The 13,344-nt window shown below is 36.7% G+C and overlaps 1 protein-coding gene across 1 annotated transcript in view; it reads left to right on the top strand.

The window, feature by feature from the left end:
- Positions 1–916: 916 nt before the first annotated feature.
- Positions 917–13,344, top strand: part of LOC105094852 (zinc finger protein 37A) — a gene marked incomplete at its 5' end in the record, with an annotated part of 52,908 nt that continues 40,480 nt past the window's right edge. The window contains 2 exon segments of the mRNA XM_064487886.1: positions 917–1,154; positions 2,795–2,821. Of these exon segments, the coding sequence (XP_064343956.1) occupies positions 917–1,154; positions 2,795–2,821 (265 nt within the window).

Below are 13,344 nucleotides of genomic sequence, written 5' to 3'. Positions count from 1 at the left end.
ATCTCTTGAAGAATTTGAGTGTTATACATGGATGTTACTAGTTGCTCTTCTAACAAAGAGACAAGTGGAATTATCATGTGTAGTGTTAAAAAGGAAAGAAATAGCTGACCTAAAAGTTCTCTTTTTGTCAGTGGACATGTTAGGAAGTCATTAATCAAGAGATCCAACATAATCCTGAAGAATGGAAAAGGCAAGTTTTGCCATGAATGATGTATCAGGTGTTTCAACAAATCAATTTGTAGAGCAGTTCCCAGAGTTGTTAACTTTATGCCATTATACTTGTTCATAATGCTAAAGTTGTGTGTTTTCTCATTAATGAATGTCCAACGGACAAAGAACGAAGTGAGATGTGACCATTGCAGAAGATATGTGACAAAGTAAATTGAACAATGGCAAAGTACTCTCTCTGGAAGAAATTCTATAACTGAATTCCACAAAACAAAGAACTGTTAAGCAGAACCAACAGTTCAGGGAAATATAACTAATGAAAGAGATATGTAATTTAAATGCTTGTAATTTATTTCAGATGAACAACAAATAAAAGTATGTCTCGCGGCTTGAGCATTACTTGCTAAACCTGGCAATTCTACCCAGTGTGCTGGAAGTCGCAGACCCCTTTCTAACTGAGCTGGCTGGAGGGCTTTAGGGAAATGCACCGCGGGCTTTCTGGCCCAGGACGAGGCAGTCGCTCTGGGCCTTCTGCGCATGTGCGCCGCCCCCTCTTCCCCTCCCCCCACTCGCCCGTGTGTTCCAGTTCCCTGGTCGCGAGGAGACGGCGCCCGAGCCTCTGGCGCCTGAAGGCGGGGGGGGGGGGGGGGGGAGGCTGGGAAGCGGCTGTTGAGCGCCGGAGGGTTGGGCGCGTGGAGCAGGGGCCTCCGCGCGAGAGGGGTGAGTGAGAAACGGCTTTGTCCCCTGACCTCGGTGTGAATCCGGCTCCGTTTTCACGCACCTGAGGAGACCCGGCGCGTCCCAGCGCTTGTTACCGGGCGAGGCGGAGTTTCCTCATCTCCGGGGTGAAGCGCGGTCCGAGGCGCCGGTGCGGCCGCGCGCGGACTCCGGCTTTCGGGCGCTCGGTATACACGCACTTCTCATCTCAGCGGAGAACCGCCTTCTTTTCTCCTCGGGATCTCGCTCCATCCTCCCAACCAGCTGCGGTCAGTGTCGCGGCCCTTTTTAACAGTGAAATAGGCTCAGAGAGGCGATAGGAATCCGAAGTGGCGACCGGCGCAGGGGCAGGAGGAAGGAGAGATTCCATACCTCATCCTCGGCCCAGCATGAAACCTGAGCATGAGTCAGTCGCAGCAGTTAGCAGCTCCGTGGCCCTAACCCCTTTAGGAAATCATTTTGAAGTCAATGCGGCATTGGATTTGGGGAGTTCTTGTTTCTAAAGAACTTGTGAGCCTGGCACGTAAACGGACGCGTCCAGGTCCCTCTGACCGCCCCCGCCCCAGCGTTGCCTGTGTTCTCAGTAGCGCCAGTTTGCTTTTACAGGTGGTCCTGCTTGTAACTCAAGCTGACAGGAAGATCCCGGAGCTTGAGATTTTGGGTGAATATTCCAGCTGGCTTGGGTCCAGCTTTTATGTAACAAAGCAGCTTTTGTGATGTAAGGGGGTTCCAGGAGCAGGAATCCCTGATAGGACAACAGTAGGTCTGAGACTTCAGTACAGATCCAGAGCCCTAGTCGAAGGGGCTCTTATTGCTCAGCCAGAAGCAACGTGGGTCCTCTTGCCAGGACCACTGTCATATCCAGACTGTCACAGACTGGGTGACAGTGGAAGCTTTGGGCCAACTTTCAGAGGAGGTGTAAGCTGTGGCTGGGATAGGAGGGCAAGACAAAAGGAACAGAAGATACTGCTTCTTGGGGAGTTATGAAAGCATCGTGTGGAAGGAAGAGCTTACCAGCCACAGGGGAGGGAATTGCCTACTTCATCCCTTTATTCTTCACTGCACTCTTTCTGGACTCTAAGCTGCTCCCCCACTACACCACAACTAGAGATATGCTGATGCCCTGTAGTGATGTTAGAGAATCAGAGATGGTACGGCAAGACAGGTCTTTAATACCTGGACTTCAGACAGGACTGTTTCTGCTTTAATTGAAAGACGGTGTTGGGATAGTGTGGGCAGGAAGTGGGTCTAAAATATTAAGTGGTTACAGTCATATATTTTATTATGGCAGAATCAGGAGCAGACATTGAGTCTCTTGATAGTTCAGGCAGGTTTTTTATACTTTGACAACAGATAAATCAAAACCAAATTTTTTGTTTGTTTGCTTGTTTTTGTTTTTGTCAAAAGATACTTTTGAGAACCTGAAACCATAACTTGTTAAGAGGATTTTTTTTTCCTTCCAAAAGAGACCAGCCCTTTAAAACACCCCATCCCTTTTTTTTTTCAGAATCTTGTTGGGATTCTCTGTTTTGTGATGAAGATTACACATTTTTGTTCACTGTTTTTGCTCAGCATCAGTTTTAAGGAAAGCATTATATTCCATTCTTTGGTTTTTCCTAATTGGCTGAATTAGTTTAATGTGTTTACATTTTTCTGGGTTACAGCATACATTGTTCATAAATTAGCAGGAAACAAATGTTTTTACATTTGAAAACTAATGTGACCAGGCACTGCATAGTCATACAGAGTCATGCATGGACACAGAGTGTCCCTTTCTGCCCCTTCTCAAGTTGTCTCCCTTTCTGAGGTGTTTGCCAGCTACTGTGTGGAGCTTGTTGGGCAGGTGACGTCTCTCATGACCTTTCCTTCTTTCTCAGCTGTACCCTTACAGTTCTGCACTCTCTTCCAGGACCAGCAGAAAATGATCACATCCAAGGTGAGTTGTTTAATTTATGCACAGTTTTGCTTAACGGTGACTATCTGAGGTTTATAAAATGCACATTCATATGAAATAGTAGAAATGAATAAGTTAACATCAGGAAAAATAGCAGAAGTCAGCAAATCACAGTCCATGGGCCACTTGCAGCATGCTGCTTGTTTTTCCAGGGCCCACAAACTTTAGAATTTTTAGATGACTGAGTAACAAGTAAATCAAGAGTAATATTCTGTGATATGAAAATTTTATGAAATTCTATTCTCAGTGTCTGTAACATTTTACTGGAACACAGTCACACTCATTCATTTGCAGCTGTGGCTGCTTAAATTTGTGTACATTACAAGGGTGGAGTTGAGTGGTTGTGAAAGAGATTGGCTCACAAACCTAAGATATTTACTGTGTGGACATTTACTGAATATGTTTGCTCACCTCTAATACAGAGTAGCAGATCAACAGTAGGACAAAGACGCCATGTAGGTAAATGTGAATCTTGTGATCTTACTGACTTGTGAAACTAGGACGTAAAAAGTTTTTTGAGAGGCTTTGTTAGGTGGGATTGTGAACCTTCCAGTGACAGCCTTAACATTACCTAAAGAAGTGGTAAAAATAAAGTGAATGATTCTTATCCAATCCAGGGGATAAGTTAAGAGATGTCAAAAGAACATATGTGATAAATACTTCAAATGAATTGAGTCAGTATTAGGACTCATGATTGTTCAGAGAAGGGACAGGTCTGAGTAGACCAGGGCAACCTAGGGTGGTTAGTAGGATGAAGCTTTGTGACATTTAGAGGCAGAATCTAAATCTTTGTTGAGTCCTCTTATTTAATTGTGATAGAATACACGTGACATGAAATTCACAGTTCAACCATTAAAAAGTGTAGAATTCAGTGACATTTTGTACATTCAAAATGTTGTGCAACCATAGCCACCATCTACTTCTAGAATCTCTTCATCACACCAAAAGGAAACTGTGTGCTCTTAACAAGCAGTACGTAAGCTAACTAACAGTTACTCTCGTTTACCCCAGCCCCTAGCAACCACAAATCTGTTTCCTGTTCATGGATTTCCCTATTCTGGGTAGCCCATATACATGGAATCATGTAGCCTTTTGTTTGTGGCTTCTTTCACTTATTGTGTTTTCAAGATCCATCCATATTGTAGCTTATATCACTTCTTCATCCCTTTTATGACAATAAATATTCCATTGTATGTATATATGTATATATATATGTATATATATATGTATATATACATGTAATTGGGCACTTGTGATTCCATTTTTGGTTATTTAGAATAGTGCTGTTGTGAGCGTTCTTGTACAAATTTTTGTTTGAAGATCTATTTTCAGTTTTTTCCTAGGAGTGAAATGGATGGGTCATGTATGTGATAATTCTGTGTTTAACTTATTTTGAAACTGTCAAACTGTTCCACAGCAAGGTCCCTTGCAAGTCATATGAATTTTATGTTAGCTTTTCTATTTCCACACAAAAGGCCATTGAAATTTTGATAAGGATTACATCGTATCTGTAGACCACTTTGGGGAATATTGCCATTTTAAGAATAGTAAATCTTAGAATCCATGAACATGGGGTGTTTTTCCATTAACTTAGGTTTTTAATTTCTTTCAGCAATGTTCTGTAGTTTTTAGTGTACAGATCTTACACATCCTTACTTAAATTTATTCTTAAGTATTATTTTAGATGCTATTGTAAGTGGAATTGTTTTCCTAACTTCCTTTTTGATTGCTTATTGATAGTGTGTAGAAATACAAAGGATTTTTTAGTGTTGATCTTGTATCTTACAACTTTGCTGAATTTATTCACTAGTTCTAATAGTTTGTAGATTCTTTAGGATATTCTATATATGTCATCATGTGATCTGAAGATAGATAATTGTAATTCTTCCTTTCCAATTTGAATGCCATTTATTTATTTACCTACCTACCCACCTACATACCTACCTACTGTGCTATTTGCTCTGGCTAGAATTTCTAGTACGGTGTTAAATATATAAGTGTCTAAAGCAGGCATCCTTGTTTTTCTTTTCTTTTTTTTAATCATCTTAGTCTTCTTAAGTGTGCAGTTCAGAAGTGTTAAGTTTATTTACACTGCTGTGCAACCAACCTCCAAAGCATTTTCATCTTGCAAAATTGAAAATGTGTACCCATTAAACAGAAACTCCTGTCAACTGAAATAAATATGCAGCCTAAAAGTTAAGGGTTATGTTTTATTTGGCAGAAGGACTTGAGCCAGGATGACAGCCTCCCAGATCGCTCTGAGGGACTGCTCTGAAGAGGTAGGGGAGGAGCTAGGATATATAGGAGCTTTACAACAAAGACCAGGTGGTTGGAACAATAAAAGATTACTTGTTATCTAAAGAAAACCAGGCATCTCAAGTTCAAGAATTTAGTGTTTTTCTATGTATGGGAGGAACAAACATTTGGGTTCATTGAATTCATTCCTTTGACAAGCATCTAGCTATCTAGGGCCAGTGTCCTGTCCTTTCTTATTCTGAGTCCGCTCAGAGGGCACCATTGTGAGTGGCTTCAGAGGCTGGGCTGCAGGCCTGTCCTCACTGGGGGGTGGTGGCAGCCGCTGATGGCTTAGTTTCAGCATTCTTTGTTTACTGATATGTTTGCACTATTTTCACTCACATTGCAGTATTTTCATTCACACTCCCCACTCCCGTCTGCCTCCTATTCAACTTTCTGTGAGTTTGGCTACTCTTGATACTTCATGTATATATAAGTGAAATCATATAGGACTTGTCTTTTTGTGACTGGCTTATTTTACTTAAGGTAATGTGTTCAGGGTTCACCCATGTTGTACAATGTTTTAGAATTTTCTTCATTTTTTAAGGTTGAATGTTATTCTGTTGTGTATATATATCACATTTTGTTTATTCATTCATCTGTTGATGGATATTTGGTTTGCTTCTGCCTTTTGGCTATTGTGCATGATGCTTCTATGAACATGGGTGTACAAATATCTGTTTGAGACTCTGCTTTCAATTCTTTTGGATAAATACCAAGAAATGATATTGCTGGATCACATGGTAATTATATTTTAAATATTTTGAGGAACCATCATACTGTTCTCCATAGCATCTATACCATTTTATATTCCCACGAACAGTGCACAAGTGTTCCAATTTCTATACATCCTCACCAACACTTGTTATTTTCTGCTTTTTTCTTGATAGCAGCTATCGTAATGGGTGTAAAGTAGTATCTGATTGTGCTTTTGATTTGCATTTCCCTAATGATTAGTGATGTTGAGCATATTTTCATAAGCTTGTTGGCCATTTGTATATTTTCTTTGGAGAAACGTCTGTTTAAGTCCTTTGCTCATTTTTAAATAATTTTTTTCTTTCTTTTTTTTTTTTTTTTTTTTTTTTTTTTGTTATTGAGTTGTAGGAGTTCTCAGGGAGCCCCCAGACAGGCCAAAACACAATTCTTTGAAAAACAAGTTGCATATAGCTGTATCTTGTTTTAGTGTGCCTTGCAGATACTGCATTTTTTATACATTGAATGTTTGTGGCAACCTTGCATCAAACAAATCTATTTGTGCCATTTTTCCAGAAGTACTTACTCACTTCTTGGTAATTCTTATAACACTTCAAACATTTTCATTATTATTATATTTGTTATGGTGATCTGTGATCAGTGACCTTTGATGTTACCATTGCCAAATTATTGTGACTCGTTAGAAGCTCAGAAGATGGCTAGCATTTTTTAGCAATCAAGTATTTTTAAATTAAAGTATGTACATTTTAAAAGATGTAACATTATTGCACACTTACTGTACTACAATATAGTGTAAAAATAACTTTTATATGCACTGGGAAACCAAAAAATCACATTACTGAATTTACTGCATTGGTCTGGAACTTGAACCTGAAATATATACAAGGTGTGCCTGTATTGACCACTCTGGCAGCAGGAAGCCAAACCAGGAATGCCTTGGTTATTCCAGGTGTTTTGTTAGATTGCAAAGTTCCGAAAAACTTGATTCTGAGAGCTTTTGTAGTTTAATCATTGCTTTACAAGAGGGATGGAATTCTAGGTTTCCCTACACTATTATTTTACCTAAAGATTTCCACATCAGTTTTATTTTAATTTTCTAAGACTTACTTTTTTATTGAAGTATAGTTGATTTGCAACATTGTGTTAGTTTCTGGTATCTAGCAAAGTGATTCAGTTATACACACATACATACACATACTCTTTCATATTATTTTCCATTATGTATTATTACAGAATATTGAGTATAGTTCACTATGCTATACATTAAGGCATTGTTGTTTATCTGTTTTATGTATAGTAGTTTGTATCTGCTAATCCTAGAGTCCTAATTTACCCTCCCCCATCCTCTTTCCCCTTTGGTAACTATAAGATTGTTTTTTATGTCTGAGAGTCTGTTTCTGTTTTGTAAATAAGTTCTTTTGTGTCATATTTTAGATTCCATATGTAAATGATATCATAAGGAATTTGTCTTTCTCTTTTTGACTTGCTTCACTTAATATGATAATCTCTAGGTCCATCCATGTTGCCGCAAATGGCATGATTCCACTCTTTTATGGCTGAGTAATATTCCATTGTGTATGTATACCACTTCTTGATCCATTCATTGGCTAATGAACATTTAGGTTGCTTCCATGTCTTAGCTATTGTAAATAGTGCTGCTATGAACACTGGGGTGCATGTATCTTTTTAAATTATAGTTTTCTGTAGATATATGTTGAGGAGTGGGATTTCTGGATCATATGGAACTCTGTTTTTAGTTACTTAAGGAACCTCCATTTTGTTTTCCATTGTGCTGCACCAATTTACATTCCTGCCAACAGTGTAGGAGGGTTCCCTTTTCTCCACTTCTCTTCAGCATTTGTTTTTTGTGTTTTTTTTAATGATGGCCATTCTGACCATTGTGAAGTAGTACCCCATGGTGGTTTGCTTTACATTTCTTTAATAATTAATGATGTTGAACATCTTTTCATGTGCCTATTGGCCATCTGTATGTCTTATTTGGAGAAATGTCTGTTTAGGTCTTCTGCCCACTTTTTGATTTGGTTGGATTTTTTTGTTATGTTTGAGTTGTATGAGCTATTTATATATTTTGGAAATTAATCCCTTGTCAGTCTCATTGTTTGCAAATATTTTCTCCAATTCCATAGGATGTATTTTCATATTGTTTATGGTTTCCTTTACTGTGCAAAAGCTTATAGGTATGATTAGATTCCATTTGTTTATTTTTGCTTTTATTTCTATTACCTTGGGAGACTGACCTAAGAAAACGTTGGTACAGCTTATGTCAGAAAATGATGTGCCTGCTTTCTCTTCTAGGAGTTTTATGTCATCATGTCTTATGTTTAAGTCTTCAATCCATTTAGACTTCATTTTTGTATATGGTGTGAGGGACTATTCTAACTTCATTTATTTGCATGCATCTGTCTAGCTTTTGCAATACCACTTGCTGAAGAGACTGTCTTTTCTCCATTGTATATTCTGGCCTCCTTTGTCAAGATTAATTGACCATAGGTGTGTGGGTTTATATACTTATGCCAGTACCATGCTGTTTTGATTACTGTAGATTTGTCACATTATCGTAAGTCTGGGAGTGTTATGCCTCCACCTTTGTTCTTTTTCTTCACAGTTGCTTTGGTAATTCAGGATCTTTTAGGGTTCTGTATACATTTTAGGATTATTTGTTCTAGTTCTGGGGAAAATGTCCTGGGTAACTTTTTAAATATCACATTAAATCTGTACATTGCTTTAGGTCTTTCACCTCCTTGGTGAGGTTTATTACTAAATATTTCACTTATTCTTGGTGTGATTTTAAAAACATTTTTTTAACTTTCCCTTTCTGATATTTCATTGTTAATGTAAAGAAATGCAACTGATTTCTGTATGTTAATCTTATATCTGCTACCTTGCTGAATTCATCTACTAGTTGTAGTAGTTTCTGTGTGGCATCATTCATGTTTTCTACATATAGTATCATATCATCTTCATATAATGATAATTTTGCCTCTTCTCTCAATGTGGATCCCTTTTATTTATTTATTTATTTATTTATTTATTGTCTGATTGCTGTGACTAGGACTTCCCAATACTATATTGAATAGAAGCGGTGAGAGTGGGCATCCTTGTCTTGTTCCAGATTTTAGTGGAAAGGCTTTCAAGTTTTCACTGTTGAATGTTATGTTGACTGTGGGTTTATCATAAATAGGTTTTTTTTATGTTGAGATATATTCCCTCTATACCCACTTTGGTAAGAGTTCTTATCATAAGTGGATGTTGAATTTTATCAAATGCATTTTCTGCATCTTGAGATGATTATGTGATTTTTGTCCTTTCTTTATTTGGTATGGTGTATCAAGGTGATTGATTTGCATATGTGGAACTGTTCTTGTGTCCCTGGGATGAATCCAACTTGTGTGATCTTTTTTTATGTGTAATTGCATTCTGTTTGCTAATATTTTGTTAAAATTCTTGTATCACTGTTCATCAATGATATTGGCCTATAATTTTCTTTTTTAGTAATGTCTAGGTCTGTTTTTGGTATCAGGGTGATGGTGGTTTCATAGAATGAGATTTGGAGTATTCTCTCTTCAATCTTTGGGAAGAATATGAGAAGGATTGGTTTAATTTCTTCTTTGTATGTTTAGTGAAATTCCCCAGTGAAGCCATCTGGTCCTGGACTTTTGTTTGCAGGGAAGCTTTTTGTTTTTCTTTCTTAATTACTGATTCTATTTCACTTTTGGTGATTGATCTGCTCAGATTATCTGATTGTTCCTGTTCAGCTTGGTGGGCTTTGTGTTTCTAGAAACTTCCATTTCTTCTAGGTTTTCCAATTGTTGACATATAATTGTTCATAGTATTCTCTTGTGGTTTTTGTTTTTGTTTTTGTTTGTATTTCTGTGGTACTGGTTGTTATTTTTCTTCTTTTATTCCTTATTTTGTGTATTTAGGTTCTCTCTCTTTTCTTCTTGGTGAACCTGGCCAAAGGTTTGTTGATTTTGTTTACCCTTCCAAAGAACCAGCTTTTGGATTTAAAAAATTTTTTCCTACTGTTTTTAAAATGTCTATTTTATATATTTTTTCCTCTGATTTTTATTGTTTCCTTCATCCTGCTGACTTTAGATTTTGTTTCATCTTTTTCTAGTTTTTTTAATTGGTAGGTTACATTGTTTGATATTTCTCTTATTTTTTGAGAAAGGCCTGTGTCACTCTGAACTTCCCTCTTAGGATTATTTTAGCTGCATCCCATAGATTTTGTGTGGTTGTGTTTTTATTGTCAAATGTCTCAAGATATTTTTAAATTTTCTCTTTGATTTCATTATTGACCCACAGGTTTTTTAGTAGCACGTTGTTTAGTCTCCATGCAGTAAGTTTTTTTCTCATTTCTTCTGCAGTAGTTGATTTCTATTTTTATGTCATTGTGGTCAGAAAAGATGCTTGAAATAATTTCTATCCTCTTAAATTTGTTGAGGCTTTTGTTTCATATTACATAATCAATCCTTACAAATGTTCCATGTGCATTTGAATAGAATGCATATTCTCGTATTTTCGGAGATATAATGTTCTGATAATATCAGGTAGGTCTAATTGTTCTATTATATCATTGAGAATTTCTCTTTGATTTTCTGTCTGGAAGATCTGTCCATTGATGTGAGTGGGTGTTAAAGTCTCCTACTCTTACTGTAATCCCATTAGTTTCTCCCTTTATGTTTATGTGTATATATATATGTGTGTATGTATATATATATACACACACACACACGCATTCATACGCACACACACTCCCTTTATGTCTATTAGGACTTAGGTGCTCCTGTATTGCAAGCACATATGTTAATGAGTATAAAAACCTCTTGTTGTATTGTTCCTTTTATCATTACATAGTGTCCTTTATTCTTTCTTTATGGTCTTTATTTTAAAGTCTATTTTGTCTGATATGAGTATTGATACCCCCACTTTCTTGTCATTTCTTTTTGCATGAAACATCATTTTACATCCTTTGACTTTCAATCTGTATGTGTCCTTTGCCCTAAAGTGGACCTCTTATAGGTAGCATATTGTAGGCTTTTGTTTTATTATCCAGTATACAAGTCTGTGTCTTTTGCTTGGAACATTTAATCCATTCAGTTTTTCATTTTTCTTTTTTCTTTCTTTTTTTTTTTTTTTTGAGTTATAGTTGATTTATGATATTGTGTCAGTTTCCAGTGTGGAGCACAATTTTTCAGTTATACATGAACATACATATATTCTTTGTCACATTCTTTTTCACCATGAGCTACCACAAGATCTTGTGTATATTTCCCTGTGCTATACAGTATAATCTTGTTTATCTGTTCGTCATATGTCTGTCAGTATCTACAAATTTTTAACTCCCAGTCTGTCCCTTCCCACCCCTCTCCTCCTGGCAACCACAATTTTGTTTTCTATCACTATGAGTTTGTTTGTTTTGTATTAATGTTCATTTGTGTTTTCCTTTAGTCCATTGACTTTTAAATTATTGATAGATATGTATTTATTGCCATTTTAAACTTTGTTTTCTGATTGATTTTGTATTTCTTCTTTGTTCTTTTTTGTTTTTCATATTGTGTTTTTTTTAACATTTTTTATTGATTTATAATCATTTTACAATGTTGTGTCAAATTCGTGTTCAGCACAATTTTTCAGTCATTCATGGACATATACACACTCATTGTCACATTTTTTTCTCTGTGAGTTATCATAACATTTTGTGTATATTTCCCTGTGCTATACAGTGTAATCTTGTTTATCTATTCTACAATTTTGAAATCCCAGTCTATCCCTTCCCACTGTCCACCCCCCTGGTAACCACAAGTCTGTATTCTCTGTCTGTGAGTCTATTTCTGTCCTGTATTTATGCTTTGTTTTTGTTTGTTTGTTTTTGTTTTTGTTTTTTAGATTCCACATATGAGCGATCTCATATGGTATTTTTCTTTCTCTTTCTGGCTTACTTCACTTAGAATGACATTCTCTAGGAGCATCCATGTTGCTGCAAATGGCATTATGTTGTCGGTTTTTATGGCTGAGTAGTATTCATACTGTGTTCTTGATGGTTTTCTTTTGTATTATGCTGTTGTTCTGTTCTTTTTGCTTTTTCTGACTCTATTGTATGTTTTTCATTTGTGGTTACCCTGTTTTTCAAGTATGTTAACCCATTACTTTATATATTTCCTTTAGACTGGTAGCCATATGGGCTCAAACACATTCTAAAAAAAAAAAAATCTACACCTTCTTACTCTCCTCCCCCATATTTTATGATTTTGATGTCCTCTTTTGCATCTTCATATTTCTTTTTGCCATTCACTGTAGTTATCACATTTCCAGTTGTGATTTTTTTTCTTTTCTATGAATTCCTGCTTCTTTTGTATTTAGAGAAGGACTTTCACTATTTCTTTTAGGATAGTTATAGTGTTCCTGTATTGTTTTAGTTTTTACTTGTCTGAGAAAGTTTTTGTCTCTCCCTCTATTCTAAATGATAATCTTGCTGGGTATAGTATCGTAGGTTGCAGGTGTTTTTCCTTCGGGACTTTGAATGTATTTTGCTGCTCCTTTCTGGTCTGCAACGTTTCTGTAGAGAAATTAACTGGTAGCCTTATGGGGATTCCCTTGTAATTAACTCTTTGTTTTTCTCTTGCTACCTTTAGAATCTTCTCTTTAACTTTGGCCATTTTAATTACAATTTGTTTTATTGTAGGTCTCTTTGGGCTCATGTTTTATGAGATCCTCAGTGCTTCCTGTACCTGGATATCTGTTTCCTTCTTTAGGTTTGCGAAGTATTCAGCCATAGTTTCTTCAGATAAATTTTTTATCTCCTTTTCTCTTTCTTCTCTTTCTGGGATCCCTATTATGCTTAAATTGGGATGTTTTATATTATCCCATAGGTCTGGTATATTGCTTTCACTGTTTTGTTTTTCATTTGTCTTTCTGTCTGCTGTACCAATTGGGTGATTTCTGTTATTCTATCTTCCAAATCACTTTTTCATTCAAACTGCATTATCCAGTTTGCTGTTTGTTGCCTTTAGCCAGTTTTTGTCTCAGCAAATGAGTTTTCTAAATTAATTGGCTCCTCTTTATAATTTCTAGTTCCTTGTTAAAATGATCTGCATTCCCATCAATAGACTTTCTTAATTCCATCAGTGGTTTCATTACCTCCTTTTTGAACTCACGTTCTGGTAGTCTGGAGAGGTCTGTTAACGTTGTTTATTCTTTCAGTAGAATCCTCTAGTTTCTTTAGTTGGTAGTGGTTCCTCTACTTTTTCATTTTACTTACATTTCTCTGACTCTATGAATTTAGGTGAAACAGTTATCTGCTACAGTCTTGAAGGGCTTTTTTAAGTGGGAGTGTCCCTGTGTAGCCTCTGTGAGTCTAATATTTTTGGTGTGAGGGTTGGTTTTAGTATGGCTGCCTCCCATATGCTTCCTCAGTGTGTGCTGGTCGTTATTCCCTTGGTATGGGGTGTGATTTTTGCTGTGGTTCCCAGAGC

The sequence above is a fragment of the Camelus dromedarius genome, chromosome 8, assembly GCF_036321535.1.
Source record: "Camelus dromedarius isolate mCamDro1 chromosome 8, mCamDro1.pat, whole genome shotgun sequence".
Taxonomy (NCBI): domain Eukaryota; kingdom Metazoa; phylum Chordata; class Mammalia; order Artiodactyla; family Camelidae; genus Camelus; species Camelus dromedarius.
Note: the sequence above shows the minus strand (reverse complement) of the source record. Positions and strands in the feature narration are given on the sequence as shown.